The 27,858-nt window shown below is 40.6% G+C and overlaps 2 protein-coding genes across 5 annotated transcripts in view; one reads left to right on the forward strand and one right to left on the reverse strand.

Annotated features, from left to right (window-relative positions):
- slc3a1 (solute carrier family 3 member 1) lies at positions 1 to 12,330 on the forward strand. The gene is made up of 10 exons (XM_066678919.1): positions 1 to 394; positions 2,149 to 2,328; positions 2,856 to 2,998; positions 3,315 to 3,440; positions 6,305 to 6,424; positions 7,926 to 8,050; positions 8,166 to 8,367; positions 10,800 to 10,976; positions 11,454 to 11,579; positions 11,753 to 12,330. Exons 1-10 carry the CDS (start codon positions 1 to 3, stop codon positions 12,176 to 12,178), a joined length of 2,019 nt encoding a protein of 672 aa, XP_066535016.1. The 3' UTR covers positions 12,179 to 12,330.
- prepl (prolyl endopeptidase like) overlaps positions 12,216 to 27,858 on the reverse strand; it is a 16,467-nt gene continuing 824 nt past the window's right edge. For 2 of the 4 annotated variants that reach the window (XM_066678916.1, XM_066678917.1), the window contains exons 2-15: positions 27,375 to 27,527; positions 25,977 to 26,105; positions 25,823 to 25,889; positions 25,464 to 25,676; positions 24,928 to 25,054; positions 24,464 to 24,680; positions 23,702 to 23,893; positions 21,888 to 22,091; positions 19,753 to 19,928; positions 16,106 to 16,322; positions 15,854 to 16,003; positions 14,954 to 15,080; positions 12,901 to 12,983; positions 12,216 to 12,501 (exon numbers count right to left, since the gene is read on the reverse strand). In XM_066678916.1, coding sequence (XP_066535013.1) covers positions 12,397 to 12,501; positions 12,901 to 12,983; positions 14,954 to 15,080; positions 15,854 to 16,003; positions 16,106 to 16,322; positions 19,753 to 19,928; positions 21,888 to 22,091; positions 23,702 to 23,893; positions 24,464 to 24,680; positions 24,928 to 25,054; positions 25,464 to 25,676; positions 25,823 to 25,889; positions 25,977 to 26,105; positions 27,375 to 27,437 — 2,070 coding nt within the window. In that variant the 5' untranslated portion in view covers positions 27,438 to 27,527 and the 3' untranslated portion in view covers positions 12,216 to 12,396. Of the gene's footprint in view, positions 12,502 to 12,900; positions 12,984 to 14,953; positions 15,081 to 15,853; positions 16,014 to 16,105; positions 16,323 to 19,752; positions 19,929 to 21,887; positions 22,092 to 23,701; positions 23,894 to 24,463; positions 24,681 to 24,927; positions 25,055 to 25,463; positions 25,677 to 25,822; positions 25,890 to 25,976; positions 26,106 to 27,374; positions 27,528 to 27,858 lie in introns of those variants that run through there. The other 2 variants (XM_066678915.1, XM_066678918.1) reach the window with 2 other exon arrangements.

Genomic DNA, 27,858 nt, shown 5'->3' on the forward strand with positions numbered 1-27,858 from the left:
ATGAGTGTGAGGGAGAGCGAGCAGAGCGGTGTGGTGGAGTTGAAGGAAGGCGTCCTGAACCCGGGCTTCGAGGAGGACGGAAACCCGGTGCAGGACCAAGCCGTGCGTGTGGATCACTGCGCGGCGGAAGAGGAGAACTACACACAGATCCGGCCGTATGCGGGAATGCCCAAAGAAGTCCTGCTGCTGTACTCGAGCCAGGCACGCTACCGGGTGCCGCGGGAGCTGCTCTTCTGGCTGTGCGTGGCGTGCTGCGCAGCGCTCGTGGCGCTCACCGCCACCGTGATCGCCCTCTCCCCGCCCTGCCTCAGCTGGTGGCAGCGCAGCCTCGTGTACCAGGTTTACCCGCGTTCCTTCAGAGACTCGAACGCGGACGGAGTGGGGGACCTTAAAGGTAAACGTCGTGAAAACATTACTTACTACCTTCCCCTTTAGTTATGGGAACAAGTGAATTAAGTCGTGGGGACGAGTTAATTATCAGGTTCCCAAGCCTAGCAGAGCTGTGGACACAAGTTAACTAACTAGCTCAGGATTCTGAACTGATATTGGTCCAGAAATATTCTAGCTCTGGGGACTAGCCGATCTTATTGTGTCTTAGGGGTCTCAGTTTCACTCACATGAAGGTCACTTGTCAGAAGTAGTTCCTCTTAGTAAGACGTGGGAACAGCTTAATTATCAAGTTCCCACCCTTAACTAAGCTGTAGCAACTGCTTAATTAACTAGCTCAGGTGTATCCAGCTAAAAATGGTCTGGAGATGTAGGAGTTGCTATAGGAGCCTCAATCTCAGATGACTTGCAGGCGTAATCAATAGGCGTTGTTGCCGAGGGGTCTCAAATGACCTGGAGGCCACTAGTAAAGATTTGTTGTACCCAGGGGTCACTAATAAGGACTTGTTGTAATCCAATGATCAAGTTCATAATAAATGTTTAGCTGTGATTTATAAGACTAGGTCAGGGGCCTCTTCCTGGAATTCAGGAAGATGTTCTAGGTTTGGGGGTTTCAAATGACCTGGGAGCAACTAATCAGGAGGTGTTGTATCCAAGGTGTCTTAAACTCAGATAACCTGGGGGCCACTAATAAGGGATTGTAGCCAAGGGGGTTTCAAATGATCTGGGTAAATTGGTGCTCCAACTCAGATTTGCTAAAATACAAATCAATTTCCAAACTTAGTGAAGTCGTACTGCCCAAGTTCTGGTACTTTTCTAAACCAGTGTCTTACAGATAAGAGAGAGCCTCATTTGATTGCACTGTGTTGCTCTGTTGGGTTTGTTATTTTATTACAAATAAGATGTCAATTTTACTGTGCGTGCAGGGGGACAGATGTCGTTTTGGGTGGCATGTTGTCATGGAGATGATCTTAAAATTCTTGCTAATTGATTGAGAAAATCCCAGCCCGCTCCAGGGTGTGTTCCTGCCTTGTGCCCAATGATTCCGGGTAGGCTCTGGGCCCACCGTGACCCTGAACTGGATAAGTGCTTACAGACAATGAATGAATGAAAGAATGATTGATAAAAGAAACCTGTACTCAGGGTGAAATCTTTACTTGGTAAAATCTTATTGTCAAAATGTATAACTTGAAAATACAGAGACTTCAAATGTGGACTTGACATATTTGTTTGTAATTCTGTGCTCCCGTGCCTGAGCTGGAGGCCACGTGCACATGGAGCACACCTTGCTCTTCCTGATATAACAGTTTTCATTTTTTTTACCAGTGATGAACTTGTTTACAGTTTTTGACATTAGATAATGGCAAGTATTACGACTGTCCCTACAATAAAATGTTCTTTATGGGATCTGGCAATTTTATGAAGGTGTAAGGTGGCAATAAAGATATGCATTTAAACGGCATGGACACTAAACCAGTATAATAAAGGTCAATGCATCTATAAAAAACCCTCATCATATTTACATAACAGTTGCTTTTGGTCACATGCTCTTCTGCATGTTATTTTAATGGGGTTTGAGAGTGTTTTAGACAAAATGGATCATCATGTAATACATTATACTGAAGTTATTTGATCATGTTGGGGTACGTATAAAGTATGTATAAATCACTGTAACAACAAAACCATTTTAAATTAGAAAAAATGAGTGCTTGCAGAGTATTTCAGAAAGGAGCCAATATGCTAACACAATTTTTTGTCCAGGTATCAAGGAAAAACTGAGCCATTTCCAGTATCTAAATATCAAAGCAATTTGGATCAGCCCTTTCTACAAGTCTCCCATGAAGGACTTTGGCTATGATGTGGAAGACTTCAGGGATGTGGATCCTCTGTTTGGAACAATGGCTGACTTTGATGATCTCCTGGCCAGTATGCATAGCATGGGTGAGTGTACAAAACCAGCATTGAAGTGCATTACTAATATTCATTTATTCATTCATTCATAATATAACCACTTATCCAGTTCAGGGTCGTGGTGGGTCCAGAGTCTACCTGGAATCACTAGGAGCAAGGCGGGAAAACACCCTGAAGGGGGCACCAGTCCTTCACAGGGCAACACACACACACTCACACATTCACTCACACACTCACACACTCACACTCAAACCCTGTGTCTGCGTGGGTTTCCTCCGGGTGCTCCGGTTTCCTCCCACGTTGGTAGGTGGATTGGCGACTCAAATAAAGTGTTCATAGTTATGTGTGTGTGTGTGTCACCGTGTGAAGGACTGGCGCCCCCTCCAGGGTGTGTTCCTGCCTTGCGCCCAGTGATTCTGGGTAGGCTCCGGAACCACCGCTGACCCTGAACTGGATAAGCGGTTACAGATAATGAATAAACGTATTACAGGTGTGTAGGTGCCTAGGGCAAGTTCCCATGCATTTTCAATACTGTATTTATTCTGTGAATGTAACAGGCCTCAAAATGATCATGGACTACATCCCCAATCACACCAGTGACAAACACATCTGGTTCCAGCTCAGCCGTAACCGCACAGAATACTATTCTGACTTCTATATCTGGGTTAACTGTACGGAGGACAAACCCCCTAACAACTGGGTATGATAATGCATACTCCCTATTCAGTCGCAGTGATCTTTGACCATTATGTCCATTTGATATACATCAAATGTTGTTTTTTCATTATTAGCATGCCATATTAAATTTTTTTTTGTTGATTCTGCTTAGTACAATTTGTAACTATATTTGATATACTTGGTGTCAGTGTACTTTAAATTTTGATTTGATACATCAATATATGTAACTATCATCATATTGTGCAAACTTGTTATGAGCATTTAGCCGATGTTTTTTGTTGCTGACACTGCTTCACAGAGCAGTTTCAGTGATTTTTAAATGCTTGGTCCTTTGTTAGGTGAGTGTGTTTGGGAACTCCACATGGGAATATGACCCAGTGAGAGGGCAGTGCTACTTCCATCAGTTCCTCAAAGAGCAGCCAGATCTCAACTTCCGTAACCCCAGTGTTGTGAAGGAGATGACGGTAATCAAACATACAGATGTCACACATGAGAAGCACACGGTTTTTAAACGTTGTGTACACTGATCTGACACTTTGCTTGACACACAAACCTTGTTGGAAACACTTTATATTTCACATTGTACAGATTCTTATATGCATAATTTGTGTTAGGCTTCCTCTAGTGTTGCACCTGTGGGTAATTTCACACCCTAACACCACAATTGGCTGAATATATTTGGTTAAGTGGCCGTACTCTCAAACCAGAAATGAAACTGACATGTTTAAACATCCCAGCCAAACTCATGTGCTCAACACACTCCTACCAGCACATAACCTACCTACAGACCACAACCATGTCAAGGTAAAAAAATACAGTCATGAAGTACAAAAAATCAGAGACAATATGGTAAATGGTAATAGAAACAGAAACCAGTGACTAGTAAGATTGTTTTTGATGCTTTATCTTTTTTAGACGTTTTACCCCTTTTATTAACCTACTATTCAATGTTTGATGCCTATAATAAAAGATAAGAGCTCTTATAGCAATATTTTACATCACCTTTCACATTAATAATTGATACCAAATAATTCAGGTTTGACAGGAGATTTTTTGCCTTTCTTTTCATATAAAATTCCTAAAGAAGACATAGGATCCCTTTTTGACAATTTTAAACTGTTCCCTCTGATCTTAATAAAACGTCTCTAACATGTTTTGCAAAAATTACACAAGGACCAGAGCACCATTCTCAATGCGTGTTTGGTGCTGTGACTCAGAGGAAGGGGCAGTACTAATTCATCCCATTCTCAGTTTGTGGGTTGTAATTTGCTGTATATACCCATTTGATAGTACAAATACACAGAAAAAGTATTTATTTTCAATAATATTTCCCCTTTTAGCTGTATTTTTGTTATCGTATTTTGCCTGGTTTTCAATAGGATACAGGTCTTGGACGGCAGGTAAGCAACATAAAACATCCATGATGTTTTAGTAGTATCTTTGTTTTGAATTATACATTGACGTTTGAGATTATTACGTTGTTTGAATAGTTAACAGAGTCTGTATTGTATAATTTACCCTCTGCCATTTTGTTTTTAGATGCAAAGCACCTTATGGATCTGGCTTGTAACTCACTCACAATCTCAATAATATTCTCACACACAAGGAGTGCTATTCAGTGCTCTGACACTCTGTCCTTCATTTGGAGCAATGTCCAATTACATTAACACTCAAAGTGGATTTACATATCACTAATTTCAGTTTCCTCTGCATTTCACATGCTTTGTTCACTGATAGGTAACATATGAATCCTGCAGTGGACTGATAGTGGTAATTTCTGCTGAGGGACAGAGTAGATGTGGGGGTTAGGAAATACATTTGGGCTACATACATTATAGTGTGTCTACATGGTAGGAGCATGTCATAAAATGAATGAACACAAATAGACAACTCATCAAATAGACATCTATATAAAACATCCACATGCAAACATTGGACAAAAGCGAATGCTACATTCCCTTTTTGGTGTATTGCGAGGGTGTAAGCAGTGTAGGATGGAGAACAATGGGGGGAAGGGGATTACTGAAGATGGCATTAGTATGTTCTGATAGGGAGAAAGGCAAGACACACACACACACAGACCTGGCAGCATCATGCAGTGGGTGGATGAATGGATAAGTGTGTGTTGCGTAATGCCCCACAGGCTGTCACAGACTTACACTAGCCTCTTTATCTGGCTTACTGGTATACAGTGGCTCACCTGGGCATTGTGCCGACTGCCTGAGCTTGAGTTCAGCACCTGCCAAACTTCTCAGAGGCACCCAACACAAGGAGAGTCAAGTGTGTAAGTAACTGGACACTTGACCCACCTCTATATTTCGGAATGATATAAGCATTGCAGCTGCTAAACAGTCATAGGTCATTCAGATATTATATGGAATTGTGGAGTATATTTTAACCACTGCCCCCTTCAAGAATTTAAATCTGCTTTCATTGGTAATTGTGCATTTTTTAATAAGCAGCACACGGTCATTCTCATTAACTTAGTCTAGAGCTTTTCTTCCAGTCACAAATACACTGGAAAAACAGACTGTTATGAATTCTTGCATTTGTGAAACCATGAAAAAAAAGATTCATTTGTATTCATTAACCAACTTTGCATCTGTCTAATAGTCCTGTTGAGGTTTTAGCTGTCTCCACCTTTTGAATACATTGGCAATATCGACTCATTTTAGTTTTATATGCATGCCAAGGCATTTTAGGTCCAGTAAATCTGAAGTTATATCTGTTTGCTTGCTGTGTTTGTTTACTACTGTGTTTCATAACCTGAGATATGTGTACTGGGTGGGTGGGCAGTGGGCCATATTACAGGCCAAAACACAAACAGTTCTGCTCTTGAAACTGATGCTCCTCAAAGTTTTTAAAATTCTACATATTGGCAGCAGCACTGCCTGTCAGAGCTGCCAGTGCTTCAACTTAACATGTTTTCTTAATCTCTGACCACATCATCCTGGTCATTATATGATTTAGTACAATAAATATATTACATATTCCTCAAAATATGGTGCTATAGACAACTTCATACGGCTCTTTTTATTACTAAAAGCAACATCATCATTATCATCGTCTTCTTTGCCGCTTACTTGAGGGTCTTGGTGATTAAAAGCAACAGCAATTATAAAAAGTGATTTACGAATAAAACTCAATTCAATTGACATTTAAAATGGATAAATCACACTGGAGGCACATTTAGGACATGGGCCTTTTAATAATCACTTTCAATGAAACAATGTGTTTTCTGTGTGATTACAAGACAAAAATTTTTTCTGGGTCTTTGTGCCATTATTATCACATGATCTTTGATCATGATATTGCTTCTCTCTAACAGGACATAATCCATTTCTGGTTGAAGAAGGGGGTGGATGGGTTCCGCATGGATGCTGTGAAGCACATACTAGAAGCTACACATTTGAGGAATGAACCCCAGGTTGACCCTAACCAAGATCCTGTGAGTCACTCTGCAATGCTGACCACTGGTCACTTGCTACATTCCACCAGTTTAAGACCAAGTTAACATTCAGTTTATCTATACATTTTTTAGTTTAAACACTGAATTCATAAAGCTGTGTAATCCTTTACCCATGATCAATCGAATAGTCTAATACAATTTTCATATTTTTTCTACATGTAATTATAATTTCAAACTTCATTATGTAACAATATATTTCTTGCACAACTAAAGTTTAAAGAATCAGAAATCTTCTCAGAATGCATTTGGAAGTGGAATGCCATTGTATGGGACTTTGTTCTCAGCATGGTCTGAAGATTACCGGTGCATATTTCCTGGGATTTTACCAGCCAGTCATTCCAATTATCCTAATAGTGTGCAATTACAAAGGAACAGGAGATCTCAGCAGTGCAGACAAGCAAATGCATGGTGGTGACCAGACCCTCAAAGACCTTCAGAGACCTCTGACTCTTGTAGCAAGCCTTCTTTGTATAAGCACTGGCCTGGAAAGCCTCTAAATTTCTACCAAGCTTTATTTAGATATACTACTCTCTATCTGTGTTTGCATGTAATGTGATGTAATGTAATATGTAATGTAATGCATATACACAAGGGTGAAAACAGGTAACCAATTTTATTTTTAGTCATTATTTATTACAGTCATTTTAATACTCAATGCACTCAAATGCACATCTACATTTACAAGATACCTTTACATTAACAGTTACAGGGGTTGGACAATGAAACTGAAACACATCATTTTAGTGTGGGAGGTTTCATGGCTAAATTGGACCAGCCTGGTGGCCAATCTTCATTAACTGCACATTGCACCAGTAAGAGCAGAGTGTGAAGGTTCAGTTAGCAGAGGGTAAGAGCACAGTTTTGCTCAAAATATTGCAATGCACACAACATTATGGGTAACATGCCAGAGATCAAAAGAGGAAAAATTGTTGGTGCACGTCTTGCTGGCGCATCAGTGACCAAGACAGCAAGTCTTTGTGATGTATCAAGAGCCACGGTATCCAGGGTAATGTCAGCATACCACCAAGAAGGAAAAAACACATCCAACAGGATTAACAGTGGACGCAAGAGGAAGCTCTCTGAAAGGGGTGTTCGGGTGCTAACCCGGATTGTATCCAAAAAACATACACCACTGCTGCCCAAATCACAGCAGAATTAAATGTGCACCTCAACTCTCCTGTTTCCACCAGAACTGTCCGTCGGGAGCTCCACAGGGTCAATACCTTTGGTCACTCATGCCAATGCCAAACGTCTGTTTCAATGATGCAAGGAGCGCAAATCTTGGGCTGTGACCAATGTGAAACATGTATTGTTCTCTGATGAGTCCACCTTTACTGTTTCCCCCACATCCGGGAGAGTTACGGTGTGGAGAAGCCCCAAAGAAGCGTACCACCCAGACTGTTGTAATGTCATTATTTTCAATCTCTTCTCCAAGCATCATTTGGTAATGTTACATTTCTCTTCATGTTTTGGCATATAGAACACAATAGACACTGAGTTTGAACTGTACCATGACTACACATACACTCAAGTGGGCCTGCATGATATCCTCCGCAGCTGGAGAGTAGACCTGGATGAATACAGCAGGGAACCAGGACGTTACAGGTATTCTTTTTTTAATTTAATTTTATTCCCATTTTTGTGAATGAAATGTCTCTAAATTGTTTCCCCCTTTCGGGTTAATGTACAGTTCTTATTCTTATTTAAATAACTACACCAGGTTCATGGTGACAGAATCTTATGACTATGAAGAAATTGATAAAACAATGATGTACTATGGAACCCCTTTTGCTAAAGAGGCTGATGTCCCTTTTAACTTCTATCTGCTGGACCTCCCTCAAAACCTGTCTGGAGTCAGAGCCAAAGAACTAGTCGACCTGTGGATGGCACATATGCCCAAAGGGAAATGGCCAAACTGGGTGGTGAGTTGTCAGATGGAACTATAGAACTCTTATTCAACTACAAACCTCATTTCCAGTAAAGTTGCGACATTTTGTAAAATATGATAAAACATAATAATGTGTTTTTTTTATTGTGTTAAAAGTTTTTTTTTATTATTGACAAAAGCATAAAGAATAGAGGGCGGCCTGGAGGTTGTGGGTTCGATTCCCGCTCCGGGTCACTGTCTGTGAGGAGTGTGGCGTGTTCTCCCCTTGTCTGCATGGGTTTCCTCCAGGTGACTGTCTGTGAGGCGTGTGGTGTGTTCTCCCCTTGTCTGCATGGGTTTCCTCCGGGTGGCTGTCTGTGAGGAGTGTAGTGTGTTCTCCCTGTGTCTGCGTGGGTTTCCTCCGGGTGGCTGTCTGTGAGGAGTGTGGTGTGTTCTCCCTGTGTCTGCGTGGGTTTCCTCCGGGTGACTGTCTGTGAGGAGTGTGGTATGCGGTATTCAACTACAAACCTCATTTCCAGTAAAGTTGCGACATTTTGTAAAATATGATAAAACATAATAATGTGTTTTTTTTATTGTGTTAAAAGTTTTTTTTTATTATTGACAAAAGCATAAAGAATAGAGGGCGGCCTGGAGGTTGTGGGTTCGATTCCCGCTCCGGGTCACTGTCTGTGAGGAGTGTGGCGTGTTCTCCCCTTGTCTGCATGGGTTTCCTCCAGGTGACTGTCTGTGAGGCGTGTGGTGTGTTCTCCCCTTGTCTGCATGGGTTTCCTCCGGGTGGCTGTCTGTGAGGAGTGTAGTGTGTTCTCCCTGTGTCTGCGTGGGTTTCCTCCGGGTGGCTGTCTGTGAGGAGTGTGGTGTGTTCTCCCTGAGTCTGCGTGGGTTTCCTCCGGGTGCTCTGGTTTCCTCCCACAGTCCCACGTTGGTAGGTGGATTGGCGACTCAAAAGTGTCCGTAGGTGTGAGTGATTGTGTGTGTTGCCCTATGAAGGACTGGCGCCCCCTCCAGGGTGTATTCCCGCCTTGCGCCCAATGATTCCAGGTAGGCTCTGGACCCTGAACTGGATAAGCGGTTACAGACAATGAATGAATGAATGAATGAATAAAGAATAAATCTAAAGTTTTTAGTGAATAAAGTGATTGTATTTTGTAAATACAAATCAATATAATTTGATGCCTGCAACATATCAAAAAGGCATGTTTACCATTGGTTTACATCAACTTTTCTGTTAGTTAGATAATTTAATCATTTGAAAACTGAGGATAACAGTTGTTAAAATTTAGCAAGTGGACATTCGTGCATTCTTGCTTGATTCTTGGTTGCTGTTGCATGATTCACCTCTACATGATGTGCCAAGAGACAAATCTGGACTGCAGGCTAGTCGGTCAGGCACACACAGTCTATGTGTACAAAGCAACATTCTAGCAAAATGCCTGGTATTTTCTGGATTAAATATTTGTGGCCTGTGAAGGACTGGTGCCCCCTCCAGGGTGTATTCTTGCCTTGCGCCCAATGATTCCAGGTAGGCTCTGGACACACCGCGACCCTGAACTGGATAAGTGTTTACAGATAATGAATGAAATAAATATTTGTGGACTTTTTGTGGTCCACAGATGATCTTGATAGCAGCAAGTTTCACTAAAAATGAAGTGTTTGCCTCCACATCAATGGAAACTCCTCTTATGCAAGTCATGTATACTGGGGTCACTGATGCACCCCCCATAACAGGAGAAAATTTGGCTTTTGCACCTGTTGCTGATAGCCTGGAATCTAACAGTGGTCCTTTTCTGTTTTTTTTCACAGAAAACATGACATCCATTTTTTTTTCTTTTATGTAAACAAGCTGAAACATGGACCACAGTATGTGTCTACTGTATTTTGGACTATCTGAGATTAACTTGAGCCAAGAAAACTCATTAGCATTCCCACATAGTATTGATATGTGGTTTTCTCGTGTACCCTGATGACCCCTGAAAAGAGCTGGCGATGTAGTAGTTGCAAGAAGAATGGGAGTGTGCTGGGACCTGTGTGAAGCTCTAATGGACTGACAAATTATTATTATCTCATCCTGTGTATAATTACAGCTATATACAGTACAATACGAAATATATTCAGATCTTACATTGATCTTTTTAGATGTTGTTTTTGAACTGTGTGCTTATATGTACAAAATAAATTTCAGTTGTTCAGTGAAAACAAAAAGAGAATTAACACATCACAGATTCTGGTTTTTAATGCAAATTACAAATATCTCAACTTCTCTGGAAATGTTTTTGTATGAGGAGTTCACTATTTTATGCCATCAAGAACATACATTGCTACAACAAAATATATTCACCACAATAGAGAAATATATATATATATATATTATTTTATTTTTTATTATTATTATTATTTTTTAACATGGGTGTACATGATTCTGGAAGCTTCTGTACTTGATACATTAAAACTTGTGATATCTCGGTGTAGGTGGGGAATCATGACAAGCCACGCATGAGCTCCAGGACTGGTCAGGAATACGTTAAAACAGTGAATATGTTACTGTTAACACTCCCTGGAACACCAACTACATATTATGGAGAGGAAATTGGCATGGAGGACGTCAATGTAACAGTTATTCAGGATCCTTTTGGAAAATTTGACCCAGTAAGTAAGAAAGCTTTAGCAGTTGTAGCAGTGTACATTATCCCTGCATCGTCCATGTTAGCTGAAACTGACATTCAGAACATACCGTAAGATACATAGTATACATTTTTATACTTCATTTGTATTGCTGTACTGACAGTGTGGACTCAAATTTTTTAAAGCCAATGATTCCTGGTAGGCTCCGGACCCGCCGTGACCCTGAACCGGATAAGCGGTTACAGACAATGAAATGAATGAATGAACAAAGTCCTAAATGTTTGTGTACTTTTAGGTTTGAATAAAAAAAAAAGATCAGTTGGCTCTCAGATGTTTGATATTTAAAACAGCATGTTTTTCTTTAATCAAAATTTAAGAAATATTGACTTTAGTATTTCTAATTACATTGTTTGGTGATGTTGGTGATGGCAAAATATTTAGGAGGAGAAATTTGCTAAGTTAATATGAACAAAAATTAAAAGACATTTTGTTGTTGTTCAGAATAACAGTCGGGATCCAGCGAGAACACCCATGCAGTGGAACAGTGAGCCTAATGCTGGCTTCAGCGAGAGTACGAATGGCACCTGGTTGGATGTTGGTCCGAAGTACGAAACCATCAATGTTAAGGTTTGGAAATTCCACTTCCTACTTTTATCTTCTTTATTTTATCAGGGTTCTAAAGCATTTTATGACAGGCTACACTTCCAGTATGTCTCAGTAACCTAGATATGCATTAGGTTTAAGGTTAAATAGAAAATAAATAAATAAATAAAGGAATTATGTCTGTTCTGGATCTGCAGGCTCAGAAGGGTGACGCTTTCTCAGTGCTGGAGCTGTACAAAGCTTTGAGTCTACTCAGAGAAAAGGAGGTAGCACTGGCTCGAGGATGGTTCTGCTATGTTTGGGCAGACACTAATGTATTTGCCTTCTTGCGAGAACTGGATGGACTGGATCAGGCTTTCTTGGTGGTCTTAAACTTCGGCAGTGGGACAGCAACAGACCTCTCTGCCATTACTCAGCTGCCGGATCACCTCTCTGTTCGTATTACAACTCACCCTATGAACAAGACACACTTGTCCAAGTCTGAAATCACAACATCAAAGGGACAGGGTTTGGTGCTGGAGTACCACACCAGTCAACGATATCATACCTACCATGCATCTGAGTGTTATGTTTCTGAGAAAGCCTGCTACCTGAGTGCTCTGGACATTCTGTACCAGTGCTGAGAATGAAATGTCAGAAAAGGTGGCACTTTTATTTACATGGGTCTACATTGTTTTTGGTGAAAGACATGCTTTTTGTTGCAATTAAATTGCAGATACTTCAGTTTGTGTTTATTTACTTATTTATACATATAACAACGTTTTAAATATATTAGAATCAATGTTAATGTCAGCACACGGTCCAAGGTAATGTGAGGTTCCACTGGTGTCCACAACACAATCTATGATTTGCTTGATAGGGTTTTCCTTCGTCCTCTAACTTTTGGTGGGGATCCTCTGTAGTCTAGCCCCAGCACTGTGTAGAGAAAGGCTAATTGTTGAGCACTCTGAAAGAAAGAATACACGTGATGGAGTTCAGATACATTAACTAAATTTGAAAGAAGGTGGACATTGAGCTCTCTGAGCTCTTATATAATATTGTGAATCTGCCCCTTGGTTTTATTTCCTTAATCCTGTAATACTATTTCACTGCAGACAAGCTCACAGATTTAATATCTGACACATAATCTTGACCTTGAGAAAGTTCCTTTTTTTACGATCCATATATGTGATAACAGTAGTATATTAATTTTAGCTTTAAGTGTACCACAGAAGAATATAGAAGATCAGTGAAAACCCAAAAAGCCTTCAGAGATTTTTCTTTTAATTAATCATTTACAAGAAAGAATAACACGACTTTCCTAACTAACAGCTACAAAGACGGATGACAGCTTATAATACATCACCTCATTCAGGGACTGGTCAAAGTCTTCTGGACCAAAGTGATCGTCCCCTGGCTGAACGTCCAGCAAGACAGTCGGGACGGGTCCTGATCAGTGAGCATGTTACAGGTTATGCCACAAAGAAAGTGGAAAAGAGACATATTAACACAACTTGTGTTGTTCCTTTCCAAAATACGTGCATCTCCCTTTTTTCCAGTAAGATGAAGCTGTCTTTTGCATTGTGTGTAAAACTTCACAATGAAATAAACTACAGAAATTCTTAGAGTTACTAAGAATACACATCTCCATTCATTAGCTTACATTAACAAGTTGGTACTACATAGTTTTCATGGACAGTAACAATATGTTCACTGCAGTTTCAGTTGTAAGGGGTCATAAACAAATGGTTTAGTCCATTTAGTCCCTCAGAATCCAGCACTAATACCATTTAACTCACATTACACTGATAATTCTGTAATAAGACTGCATGGCTGCTATATTTAATCTGTGTTCTTTGACAGTGCAGATTTACTCCTAAAATACTGGGATAGAAGAACCATTTTGGTTCCTTAAAGAACCTTTTACAAGCAAGTCTTTAAATAAAATATTTGAGTATGAAAACCAATTTGAAGCAGAAATATCCTCCACAAAATATATAGCAATTGGTACCAATACAGGGTCATTGCAGGAATGAGTTCAGCATTAAGCCTCAGTAAAACACACCTGATACAACTTATAAACTTAGCACGTCCTGATTAGCAAAATGCTAATCTCTGCAAAGCTGTGGCCTGGAAGGAACCAGGTCTGGCCACCCTCCTGTAAAGATTCTCTACCAAGGGTCATTTTATCCACAAAGGTCTGAGCAGCTGCTGGTTTTTATCCAGTCAATGTGGTGTCTGGATTGTTGCTAAACTGATCCTTGTGGATACGATTTTTGACCTGTTCTAGTACCAATAAACTGTATTAAGAGTGTACATCCAAGATACAAAAACATGTAAAACTGGAACTAGAAGTGAGACAGTAAACACACTTTGTTTAAAAAAAAAAATGTTGGCTCTGCCTCCTACAGTTTAGCACATCAAGAACTTCAGGCTGACGTCTGGATCACTACTTCACATCCAGTCCATGCTGCCTCATATGCTGCTGTGAAGTGCAGCGGCATGCAAATATCATGTGGCTAATCCTGAAAACCCTTCCGTCTTCTGCCTGTTATCGGCGGTGTGGCTGGTGGTGTCTCCCTGTATCAATCTGGCCCTCTTTGGGCTGTGTGTTTCACAAGCCTCCTCCTGACCTTGGCTCGGCCTGGTGTATTGTTCCTTATCTCTCGGCCCGATACGCTATCTTATAAACATGCTAATCACCCCCCAGCTGCTGGCGTGTGATCAGCATTTTATCTCCCAAAGAGGGAGAACCAGAGATTAGAGGGGGAGACTTTCTTTTAGTGTTCATCTAAGTGTGTGTGTGTGTGTGTGTGTGTGTGTTAATTAAGGAGCCACAGAGAAGGGAAGGGATTGGCACTCTGAGGGGTCTGGTCTGGGATGTGCTGACACCATATCTCACACTGCAGCTCACACACAAGGTGACCTCTGCTTGATACAGAGAAGAGGCTGCTAATAAATAGCCCGTTTCCACATCTGAGCCCTCCTCTCATAAAGAGATGGCAGAAAGGCTTCTCCTAAATCCCACCGTCCATTTTTGAGAGCTGGGATTATAGCCAGGGATCTCCACGTTCACGTACACCACCATTTAAAACACTGGAATTATTTGTTTAATGTACATCAAAAACAGCAACTGGGGCAGTGCACATCACGCTGCATCCACTTTCCTCATCAGTGCAGAGCCAATTGTTTTTCCTTGACTAATTCTGTGAGCTTATGAACTACAACAACAACAATTACAATGATAATAATAATAATACAGAAGGGAAAACTCTGAAATCTGCCTGCACATAGTGTATAAGGAGCTGTACATAAATTGAGACAAGAAATTAAACATTATCCTTGAGAAAGCTTCAAAGTCTTATTAAACTTATTAACCAGGACCATTTCAGACACACAAGGGGAGGACCTTTACTAACCTTTAGTACAAAGGCTGCTGGAATGGGTTAGAATAGCCTTCCTCAGTTTCTCCACATACTTCCGCACCCCAGACAGAGGCACTCTGCTGTCGCCTGAGTAAGCAGTGATCAGCATGGACGGATAGAGCTAGAACAAGACAGATGTGGGTAGTAACTATTTACCTTTACACAAGTGCATGTACTTTTTACCCTCAGACTTATTCTTTTTTAAATAATGGTATTATTAAATAACCATTATAATTAATTACTGAACACAAAATAATACACCAAATAAATAATGACAGTGAGTGTAACATCCCTGACTTTGTTTTTCTTTGTTTACCTTCCCTCATGTTTCTGGCCATGGGCTCATGTTCTGGATTTGGTTCTGGTTCTGCTTCTCCTTCTCCTTCCTTGTTCCACCTTTTGTTAATCCCCACACATGTCTACAGTTTGTTATCCATTGTATTCTAGGTATTTCTAGTGTTGTCTCTCGTGTAAGTAGTCTCTATGTTTCAGTGCTCCTTTGCCTGATTTTGTGCTTTTTTTCATGTACTTGCCATGTTATTAGAATACAGCATTCAGCGTTGAAGCACTGGAGCCTTGAAGCACTGTTTTTTGGTGTGATGGAGCACCATGCAGCACATTTAGGATGAGACTGGAGGGGCTTATTTTATCATTAACAAGTTATCAAAATGTTTCTGTGACTGACTTGTTGTTGAAATATATCTGTGAGACTTTCAAAGATTTCCCAAAGGACAAAAGGCTGTTACTATGGCAAAGTGGGGCAAACAGGCCTCCAACATGAGGCATATACCCTGCCTCCAACCTCTTCCCTATGAGTCATGGAGCAACAAAGCTTCCATAAGGCAATGAATACATCTGAGAAAAATGGCATCTGGTTAAGCTGGCCTGAATTACCTGAGAAGTAATATTATGACAAGGACAATACGAGGCAATGTTGTCCCTGTGCTCTGGGTCTGTAAGGGGGTCCCCCCACTCCCCTCTTTCCTCTATTGTCAATGGCAGGGATGGATCCTGCATGGTGCCAAGAACATCCAGAAATGGTGCCTAGGAACAACTGGAGTGAGTTTTGTGCAGTTAAGTCATTTATTTCACAGAGGAGATATTAAAAGGAATGCATCACAGTCATTATCACAGTCATGAGCACACCTGCAGAAGGACAGCTCTGAGGAGCAGAGGGTGTTTGTTGCACAGCGCTCCTGCTAGGACAGCTCCTGCGCTGCGGGCAGTGAGGCTGGTCAGTGCAGCCTGGGAAATTCCTAACTGGAAAAGTGTGTGAATGCAGGCAGTGAGGTCCTCCACTCCTTTATTCTTGAACTGTAAACGACCTCCGGAATGCCAGGACAAACCACACTCACCACCGCCCCTGTTCACACAGAGTATAGATGTTTTCAGACATGTAAAATCATTTGGCCCAAAACTACTGTAAGATTTGTTATTTTGTTAACAAGCAACATATCAGTATGAACTCAGCTGCAGTTACATAGAACCAAACAAACAGTTATTCAGCAAAGCCCTTCCCTTCAACCTCATAATCTCCCACCTCAATTGCACTCTCTGTCTGCCAGATGTCACACAGCATTGAGTGAAACAAGAATTTATCTGACGAGAGGTGTTTGAGAAGAGAGAGCAGTCTTTCCCTGCTGGGGAGAGGAGTCACTGACCCGGAAGAACATTTCTAGGAGAATAATCATGAGTTGAATCCTGCTGAAGCCTTTTGGCAGAACTTAGTTTTTGGGTAATTGGGGAGGGCCCAATTTCCAGAGGGTGGGACTAAAAGCTGTCCCGAGAATGACCACAAGGCCTTGAGAACAGCAAAACAGAACAGTGTGTGGCTTCTTTCTCTGCTCAGGACTGCACCACACCTTTACATTGAAATGAAGTTCAGCCCCAAATGATCCCCTATACAGTCAGCCGGGGAGATGCTAAGGAGCTCTACAGCGAGCCCCAGCCCCTCCTGGATTATCCTTAAAACCATTGGTTGAAGCAAAATATGATAGCCAGCTACTTCAGACTTTTGTTTGGCTGATGCAAGAAACAAGTGACAGTACCTCCACCTATTCGTCATTCACATTTGTTCTCTAGACTGCCGACACACATACTTGATTTCTGCTCTGTTCAAGGATTATCAGAGTGAAGGATCACTGGCAGCAGACAGTGGGCAGCAGGAAGAGATGCAGAGCTGGACCAACAGAACACCTGGATGGAGACTCTGATAGAAATGAGCAAAACCAGCAATGGGACAGGCACTGGAACTAAACCCAAATGCCATGCTATGTACAGCTCGGTAGTCTCATCTTTCACTCCTGTTAGAACAACCTGTCCAGCTAATGCTAATGATGTTGCTTTGAGATCACAGCACAAAGCCAGAGCAGAAAATCAGTTCCTGTCACTCCATTTACAGAATAGATTTAAGCCACTGCAAGACCTCAGAGAACATAATTCAGGAAGGACCAGAAGAATCAGCCATTTAAAGCAACACTGAGCCTCAGGGCAAATTGTGTTTCAATTTGGCAAATTGGTATTTTGCAGCTACAGCAATGATGAAAGAGGTACAAACAATTTTTTTAAAAAATTAAAAAAAAACAAAAAAAAAAAACCTGGTGCCAGTTCTGTGTTCCATTCCAGTACTTATCAGAAACAGAAGGATCCGGGAGTATAGGTCAGACAGTGTGAATGTATCCAACCCATGAATATATCAAACCAGGTCATTAACTCAGCTCTACTAAATATTAGACATCTATGGGATTAATTTTCTGCTTCTAACAGAAACATGGTTAATTCCCATAGAGCTGAAAGTTTATTAATAGAGCCAGCTCCAGGTAACTTTAACTTTTTAAATGCCAGCAAGATAGTTGGATGTATAGATGCACTCTTTGATTAATCTTTCCAATGCAAGCAGTTATCACTTGGTGACAACACATCCTTGGGGTTTCTATGTGCAGTCTTGAAAATGGGCTCCATGAATATTACTTGTAATTGTTTACAAGCCACCAAAGTACAATGCAAATGTTACTGATTCATTTATATATATGTTATTTTTAATTTCTACTGTTTGATCATTTTGTTATTGTACCATATATTGACTATCACAAGAACTGTTATGCCCTTATGCTACTGGATTCTCAGCATGTGACTGGAAGCACAGTCATGTTGCTCTACATCCTTATTCTTCAAAAAATAGACTTCAACAGATATCAAGACCAGACACATTAGCTTTCAAAAAAGTTATATTTTTCAAGAGAAAACGTGCACCATGCAAACATCTGACTGGATAATCTCAAATCCAAAATTGTTAGTGTTCATCTGAACTGAGGGATGCTATGACATTGCAAATCCACAATATTACACAAGTAGTTAGTACATCCATATGCACCAATGATCCTGATGTTCTCTGCATCACCATGTATATATATCATGGTAAAGATGCCCTTGTTTCATGATATTACTGAAGAAAGCCTAGCCTGCTCTATACAGAGAATCATCTCAATTCACAGTCTCGACACATACCCATGGAATTGGTGGCATGCTTTTGTCAAAATACCACAGGAAGCAAACAACACTATCTAAACACAGTCTAAATAGCCCTGTTCAGAATGGCCAGTTGAGCGCCTGTTCCTTTAAAAGCAAATGAGCCAAAGCTCAGTTCAGCATGAGCACACAAGAATGAGGAGTAGAAACTCTTTTTTCTTTCCATTGTTCAGCTTCGTTCTAGTTTTCTGATATTTGATCAGTACATTTATTTCTTCATGCTCATGTTCGTTTCGTTCCATTGAACTTAATTGTTGTTCTCTCACATAAACACAGGTCCATCACTGTGACAGGAGAGACTTACGAAATGCCTATACTCTTTGTAAGAAGCAGCACAAAATCAGAACAACCCATTTATTCCATTGTTTCCTGATTAGGTAGACCACAAACAAAAAAACAGGGTTGTTTTATTTCACAGTTTATGGGTTGGTAGGTTCCAGATCTCCAAATTACTTTGCACACGCTCTGAAACAAGCCTAGTTTTGCCATAGTGCCATTAGCCATATAGCCATTAGCACAGAGGTGTTTCTGGAATTTCAAAAACAGGAAATGCTCAAAATACATACCCTGGTCATTGGAAGGTCTAGAGCATGTCTTTGTTTACATGTGGTTTTTATTAGGTGATTGTGTTGTACAGAAAATATGGAGGACAGGACTAATAAATGCAGAAATGAAAAAAGGAGCACAAAGTTTTATTCATAATATATAATTCCAGCATCAGTGTTTTCTTGTTCATTTTATTTAAAAAATAAAGACGACCAAGAACAATTTGTTAATTTTAAGGATTACAATTACTTATTTACTCAGTGTAACAGGTTAGAGTAAAGACCGTGAAGTTTAATGTGGCTGTGCGCAGCTATATGAAGTTTTATAAATGCACTAAAGCCACAAAATTTCTCCCAATCACTTCCCTGTACCATATTTCAGGCAAAGACACACACTCACGTGAAATAAGACAAATTCATCAGTCCTCCTCTCTCTGTGAGATATAACACATGCGTAAATGTTCCAAGCTATCCTGCCATTCCGTTTCCTTGTTGGTAGAAAAGCGCTATGTGAAATATGGCTGAATTAACAGCAGAATGTGAAATAACGTTCCTCGTGCATGTGCGTTTCAAAATTAGAAGTCAGTCAGTCAGTAAGTGAAAATGTGTTTTCATAATATGTCCCCTTTAAATCCATGAAGGGTGGTAGTGTAGTACCTGTATGCTGCTGGAACATATTAATATCTCTTCTAGGATTAATAAAGTCTTATCTTCTCTTACCTGACATGGCAGTATGCCAAAACCCAGTTGTCTTCCAGCAGCATTCTCTTTTCCGGACTGAAGCCCATGTTGAGATCCACACCATAAGCTCCATACACATGCACCAGCAGAGGAGACTCACTCAGATCAGCTAACTCTCGCATGTGGAAGATTGTCATAGGCACCAGTGTTCCATCCTAAAGTAAAATAATGCCACAATGAGTGTGTGCATATTAAGGCTTATACTTACAGTGAGAATCAAATGTGCTTCTACACCCTTGTGAAGTGTGGAGAAATGTATATGCAAGTGATTAGGGGAGATAGGTGTATATATAGGACAGTTTTGGCTAAACATTTTATTTAAATACATATTGCTTTTTTACTTATACATTGGAAGGTGGCACGGTGGCGCAGCAGGTTGTGGGTTCGAGTCCTGCTCTGGGTCACTGTCTGTGAGGAGTGTGGTGTGTTCTCCCCATGTCCGCATGGGTTTTCTCCGGGTGACTGTCTGTGAGGAGTGTGGTGTGTTCTCCCTGTGTCTGCGTGGGTTTTCTCCGGGTGATTGTCTGCGAGGAGTGTGGTGTGTTCTCCCTGTGTCTGTGTGGGTTTTCTCCGGGTGACTGTCTGTGAGGAGTGTGGTGTGTTCTCCCTGTGTCTGTGTGGGTTTCCTCTGGGTGACTGTCTGTGAGGAGTGTGGTGTGTTCTCCCTGTGTCTGTGTGGGTTTCCTCCGGGTGACTGTCTGTGAGGAGTGTGGTGTGTTCTCCCTGTGTCTGTGTGGGTTTCCTCCGGGTGACTGTCTGTGAGGAGTGTGGTGTGTTCTCCCTGTGTCTGTGTGGGTTTCCTCCGGGTGCTCCGGTTTCCTCCCGCAGTCCAAAAACACTAGTAGGTGGATTGGCGATTCAAAAGTGACGTAGGTGTGAGTGTGTGTGTTGCCCCCTCTGGTTGTATTCCTGCCTTGTGCCCAATGATTCCAGGTCGGCTCTGGACACACCAAGACCCTGAACTGGATTAACAGTTACAGATAATGAAAATGGTGGGACATTCATTTATTCACTCCATCTTCTGTAACCACTTCATCCAGAATGATTGAGTGCAATGAAGGAACACACACTGGACAGGGCACCAGTCCTCAACAGGGCAGCACACACTCACATACACAAGCAGAAAGCAGGGAATAATAAATCCTTCATTGTTGTTTGTAAATACACACTACTTCATCCTGAAATCTATGACTAAAACACATTTTAAAGGCGCATGGAGCTGATGCTCACAGCGCTCATATGAGCCGCTGCTTAGTTATCAGTGTGTGAAACAGGCGTGGCAATTAGGCCACTTAACGGGAAAATAAGCCCAAACACATAAAACATTACATGGACGTCGATCTAGACACATTTAGACCAACGGATCATTGCTGGTCACAGCGGCGTGACCCAGTGAAACCACTGCTCAGTGGCTCGTGTCAGAATTGGTATTACAGACAGAATGGTGACAGGCATATCTCATAAAAATGAGATACTATCTCATAATAACACCATACTGAGAATTTTTTTTATTGTGTGTGGCAGCAATACCCTTCTGTACTAAATAACACAGCAACACAAGAAAAAATGGCAACAATACGCATTTCTCATGAGAGATCTCTCCCTCGTGATTCAGAAGTTGCATGGCCAAGTTCTGTAGAGGAGAAGGCCCAGGAGCTGTGAGAGAGGCACTATTCTCACTGTTACAGGTTGGAGGAGCCTCACAACCATTTTGAAGCTGTCATTTTTAAGTAAAAATACTATACAGTGTTCCTTTAAGGTGGAAATGTCTTCAAACTCAGGAGATGACAAACTGCATTCCAAAAGTACTACAAAACTAAACAGCTTGAGTTACAAATTATTTCACACTCTACAGCACATAACGCCCTTAAAGGCTTCAGGAAATCTGGGGAAATTCCTGTTAAAGAAATTATGAAAATGTCCCAGTTCAGTTACATTTGTGCAATTGAAGACTCGTCCCCAACAAACACAGTGGTAACCAAAAAACTGGGAGTTTATTGTCCAGATTATTGAGTTACTAATACGAATTAATGTCCCTTTGCAGCTGAAGGGGTTGTGCGTTTCGATGCTATAACAATAGGTGTGTCCTTGATCAAGAGAGTGCTTCCTCATACCTGGCTGGGGGCCTGCAGACGTGTTGTGTGGTACTCAGGCAGAAGAGTTTGCTGAGGGTCCTCCTCCTGAGAGAGGGGCTGTTGGATGGTGGGAGAGAGGTGACAGCGAACTGGGGGATGGACTGGTGAAGACAAGAGGAAGCGGAATGTATCTCTGTCCACTCCACTGCGTTGTGTCTCGATAGCACAGGCCCACGAGGGCAGCTAAAATCAAAATACATATCCAGGATTAGGAACAATAAAAGCTCTCAGAATGCTCTCTGTAAATCATCTGCCAGTTGTTGTTCGAGTTACTAGAATACAGCTTTGAGGGGTTATGTCAAAGCTGAGCACTCTGCACTCATTTAATCAGTGCAGAATATAAACTACAGTTAAAAAGTCCTGTGTTAAGTTATTCATTTACAACTTAGACAATAGACTAAAACATTTTCAACTAGACACAAAATATTCATGTTTAATTTTAAATTTTAGGATGTTTTGTATATATTGATAAGCCAATAGATTTCAATTTTTTTCGTTTTTACATCATCGTTTATCATTTTTCCATTTTACCAAATTCACTCACCATTTAGGTGTACTTTTTTCAGTTCTAGAATTACATGCTGTAATCCACCAGTGGCTGGCCCACTTTTCCCCTGTCTTCAATGGGTCAGGACCCCTACATGTGGGTGGTGTATCGCTGTTGCTGCACAGCTGGTCATCATCCTCTAGTCCTTCATTAGTGGTCACAGGATGCTGCCCACAGGGAACTGTTGGCTGTATATTTTTGGTTGGAGGACTATTCTGCAGTGACACTGAGAGGTTTAAAAACTCTAGAAGCCTTGCTGTGTCTGATCCACTTGTACCAGTACAACACACACTAACACACAACCACCAGTTCAATAAGGCAGTGCTAATGCAAATAATGTTTGCTCTGTGATAGTCACGTGGAGGTCCTGACCACTAAAGAACAAGGTGAAAGTGGACAAGCAAAGCACGCATAGCAACCGATGGACTACATGCTGTAATTGTAGAATTATGACATGCCACTGTATGGACAGAAGAGCTGAGAGAACAGACAATGATTTTAAAAACAAGGATATAATTTTAATGTTATAGCTTCATGTATACAATGATATATTATAAACAGTATGCTGTTACGTATTCATACCCCTTTCTTGTTAAGTTAAAGGCCCCAAGATTTAATCACTTTTAGATACAATGCATATTAATTTTGTTTACAATGGTTTTTAGCTTGGTCAGCCATTTTAGAACCTGTTATACATTAACTGCGACAGGTTTTACACTATTAAAAACATTTACTTAAATTTCATGTAACAGTTTAGTTTAAATTACCCAATTTTGCTCTCATGGAATTAATTCTAAGCTTGATGATTTAAAACTATATACGGTGTTGCTTTATGAAGTTATAGAGACTGGCATTGAAATATTTATAACAATACAGTTAAAAGAATCATGATGTTCAGGGTTCAAGGTTTAAAGATTAGATTACAATGATAAGATACCAAATAGTGTTACACAGACTATAGCCATACCTTACACAATTGTAGGCACTGCTGTAGTGACTTTACAGGCTAAAAAAATACCTAAGGAAGAAATAAGCTGCCCGTCTACATTACAGCAGTTGTATTTATATGACTGACTCTTCAAACCTAATCATAAAGCTATACGAGGTAAGCCATTTTTTGTATCTAATTATTTCCAATGTTATCATTGATTCTAATGTGTTTATTATTTTATATTTAAATACGAGTCTGTGCTGGACCTTTGTTTTCAACAATTTCTTGATTGTAACTATGAACCTGTGTCCTTACCTGGAGGATGGTCACATGATTAGGTGCTTTTAATGGAATGGAGTGGAGCTGGAGTCGACCCTGAGGCTCTCTTACTGTAAACACACAGTGGTCCTGCAGCATTTCCATGTCTTTAATGATCACTCCTGGAGCAGGGCTGAATGTGGGGACCCAGTGCTGCATGGCTGGCGAGGAGCTAGTAGCCCTAAGCAGCTTTAGAATAGAACACTAATAAGTCTACGCTTTACAAAATAAAGGTTCATACTTAGAAAAAATACTTTATGAAAAAAAGCATCCACTTAAATGTAAGAAAGAGTTTCTACGATGGCATGGATTCCCAGTCCTGGTCTTACATATTTCAGAGCACACACACGTATTTCAACTGAGAAAGTACCTACTAATTGACTGATTAGTAGCATCAGGTTTGGTGAGAGCAGGGAATAAACTATTATTTCAAGACCAGCTTGGAGATCCACCATTCTATGCACTGCTCCAAAAAATATTTTTATACTTTTAAGAGTGTAGTCCTAAAGCAGTGGTATACAACCCTGGATTTGGAGTACCTTGACACTACACGTTTTAATGTTTTCTATACTCAAGTACACCCACTTCAGCTCAAGCCTTGTTTATGGGCTACTTCAGAGTTGGGAACCACTGCCCTCATGGATTCAAAATACTTAGCTCATGTAATTACTCCTGCCAACTTCAGTCATCTTCCAGAAAAAATGCCACATGCATCAACAGGGAGACTGCAAAGGTTTCTATAAGAGATGTGGTGATAACCTGGTATTCATGTCCTGGGCCAGTGTTGGCTAAAATATAGAGCTGGTCGCTGGAGTGCTCCACGTGGTATAGCAGGCCAGGCTGACGAGGCTGCACTTGTGCAAGATGTGAGAGAGGAGATCTGCTGTCAATCATCCAGACCTCAGAGCTACTTTTACTACTGCAGTTCACTGTCAATATCTTCTTGTCTCTGGAACGACTGAGCTCCACAAAGAACCTGCAGAGAATATGAATATTTCTGTTACAGGACAGAAGCAAATGCACAACCACAAGACAGAAACAAGTAACAGATGACAAATGTGACAGACAATGTATATGTTTGTGTCATTGTGGGTGTAGAGGGTTATTATAGTTGAGTGGATCATTTTTCTTGATTAGTTAAAACCACAGGCACTTAATAGTTACATATCCAGTGTACTGAGAACATAGGACAAGAGCACACAGCCTGCCACATAAACTCTTACTCTGGATCTTTTTCTTCGTAAATTAGCACATTTCGGGCTACAGCATCAGTGAGGTGAAGTCGAAAAACATGTCGGCACCGAAGCCCTTCTTGAGTGGTGTAGAACATCACATCATCAGTGGCCCACTCTGTACCAGGTAACAAAAGAGATGAAAATTATTTTTTTAAAGTAGATAATACCATAATAAGAACCATCTTATACTGAACTGACCTGGAATGGAGTGACCTTTTCAAAAGCACTGATGATGTATGAATATGACAAATAAACTGTCAAATCATGATAGTTTCTCATTGAATTCCCACCATCCTTACTGAATCTCTCCTGTATTTCAGATGATACATATGCAGTTGCTCTGGCACAGTGCCAATCCTTTTCTAACATCAACCTTATGAAATTGTTCTTCGTAAAACAGACCTAGTGTTTAAATTCGTAAATGGCTTGTAAATAGGTTCATGAATCGCATGTATGTGCAGACCAGCAGAGGAAAACACTTCTACAGACATGCTGTTGAAGCTGAAAATGATGCATAGTCTTACCAAAGCTGAACACTTTGTCCAATATAAGCATGGGCTTCTGTGGTGCAGTATGTTGCTGTAATTGAACCAGCACACATCTGGCCTCCTCACTTTGACAGTTTTTTACAGTAGCTGCCAACATGGACCCTTTAGGGGAAAGTCTGACCCTCTGAATGGTCCCATCACCATATCCTGCCCACTCTGTGTGGAACACCCGCTCTGTGACCTGCTCACCTGAGGGAAAACACATTTTGGATTGTGCTTTTTTCTGCTTAGAAAATTCTTTAAGCTACTTATTCCTATGTCTGAGAGTGGCCCAGGGCAAAAAAATCATCCCCTGGTGTAAGGCAAAGGATATAGTGAACAGATTTAGAGCTTACATTTTCCATGTGCTTCCCTGAAGATCTCATGCCCATCCACATAATACGCATGATGAAGGCCCTGGAACTACAGGTAAGATTGCTCATATTGCTTTAGAGTTGACACATCACACTAGTTTGTTGTAAATAAACAATTCATGCAAAAGGTTCTCACCTCTGTGTGATCAGGCACATCTGTAAACCGCTGATAAACTAAACGTAAGTTTTCCTCAAAACGCTTCTGAAGGTGTCTAAGTTTTCTCTGCTCAGTCTCAGAGTAGTGCACTGAGATGGTAAAAGGAGTCTAGGAAGAAAAGAAGAAGATTTTAAGCATAATGGATGTATTTAAAAGGTACCACTATCTCAGCAAAATATTTTACACATGACTGGAACAGTCATAACTGTTCCAGTTTTTTAAAGGATTCTGGGAATTTTAAAGATCAACCTTTAGGCCTAGTGTTATTAAATGTAAAAATAGCTGTAAAACGTCACAAATCTTGTAGGACTTGCTGCAAAGTATGTAATACCAGTATTTTATGATCCTTATCTTTTATTTGTGTATTATGAAATTGAAGTTAGTCCTCCCAGCATTCTATTTACTAGTGCATATTTCTTATTACATTCCAACATCATCAAGTGAAATCATATATGATGTTGGGAGCCACCTTGCTCTTTCTTCCTAAATAGCCACCCTTCTAGGAGTGGGCAATATGGTCCTAAAATATCACAATATTTCAGGGTATTTTGCCGATAATATTCTTGGTGATATCAAAACATAAACCCCGAAAAACTGAGAAATTGTTTAATTAATTTTAAGAAGACACTATTGCAACAAAATAAATGTACTATTAGTATTAATTATATTAAAATAATAATATATTTAATTTATTTTAAAAATTATATTTAATAACATTTTATTTTATAACAAATCTAACAATTTGAAATATTCAGAAGAAACAACAAATAAATGTGTATTCATTTGCTTATTCTGTAAACAAATTTATCTTACCAGTATTTTCTGACACTGTATAAAATACATAAAGAATATTGATATTTTATATCCAAACCACCTCCACACGACTGAAGTCACTCCTATTTTGAAGAGCAAATGCCGTATTACATGTAACTGCATGACGCCATTTCGTAAACAAGTCAGAATTTCACAATTATCACAATATTGATGTTTTTATAATTAAAAAAAAGTTGCGACATTATTGCACACGACACGAAATGGCACAGCCCTACCCCGTACCCAACAAAGAAAGAAAGACAGAAATGAAGATAGAAACAGACAGACAGAAAGAAAGGAAGGGACAGACAGACAGAGAAAGGTGACTCCACCATAGGGTGACATTTAGCCCTGTCAGTCATCAGACAATATCATTCATTCATTATCTGTAACCGCTTATCCAATTCAGGGTCGCGGTGGGTCCAGAGCACTACCTGGAATCATTGGGCGCAAGGCGGGAATACACCCTGGAGGGGGCGCCAGTCCTTCACAGGGCAATACAGACACACACACACAAACATTCACTCACACCTACGGACACTTTGGACTCACCAGTCCACCTACCAATGAGTGTTTTTTGGACCGTGGGAGGAAACCGGAGCACCCAGAGGAAACCCACGCAGACATGGGGAGAACACACCAACTCCTCACAGACAGTCACCCGGAGCGGGAATCGAACCCACAACCTCCAGGTCCCACTACCTGCTGCCCACCGTGCTGCCCAGACAATATCACAATATGATTAAAAATAGAGATAAACAGAATAACATGTAGTTGACTGTCAGAAAATTTGGATAATACAAATTCCTACTGAAAATGTATCTTATGAAACATTACAGATTTTTATCAAGGAGATATTACTGAATGTGGGTGGAACGGTAGTGTAACTGTCGCACAGCTCCAGGGTCCTAGGGTTGTGAGTTCGAGCCCTGCTTCGGGTGACTATCTGCGAAGACTTTGGTGTGTTCTCCCCGTTTCCACGTATGTTTCCTCCTCCCACATTACTAAAACACATGTGGGTAGGTGGATTGGGTACCGAAAAGTGTCT

This window comes from Hoplias malabaricus, chromosome 8 (assembly GCF_029633855.1).
Source record: "Hoplias malabaricus isolate fHopMal1 chromosome 8, fHopMal1.hap1, whole genome shotgun sequence".
Taxonomy (NCBI): domain Eukaryota; kingdom Metazoa; phylum Chordata; class Actinopteri; order Characiformes; family Erythrinidae; genus Hoplias; species Hoplias malabaricus.

What these genes read in the sequence shown, in the direction of transcription:
- slc3a1 (XM_066678919.1), top strand. Translation starts at nt 1, where the DNA reads ATGAGTGTGAGGGAGAGCGAGCAGAGCGGTGTGGTGGAGTTGAAGGAA. An exon ending in ACAAACCCCCTAACAACTGG is followed by an intron (nt 2,999 to 3,314) that starts GTATGATAATGC and finishes GTCCTTTGTTAG; the next exon opens with GTGAGTGTGTTTGGGAACTC. An exon ending in CTTTTGGAAAATTTGACCCA is followed by an intron (nt 10,977 to 11,453) that starts GTAAGTAAGAAA and finishes GTTGTTGTTCAG; the next exon opens with AATAACAGTCGGGATCCAGC.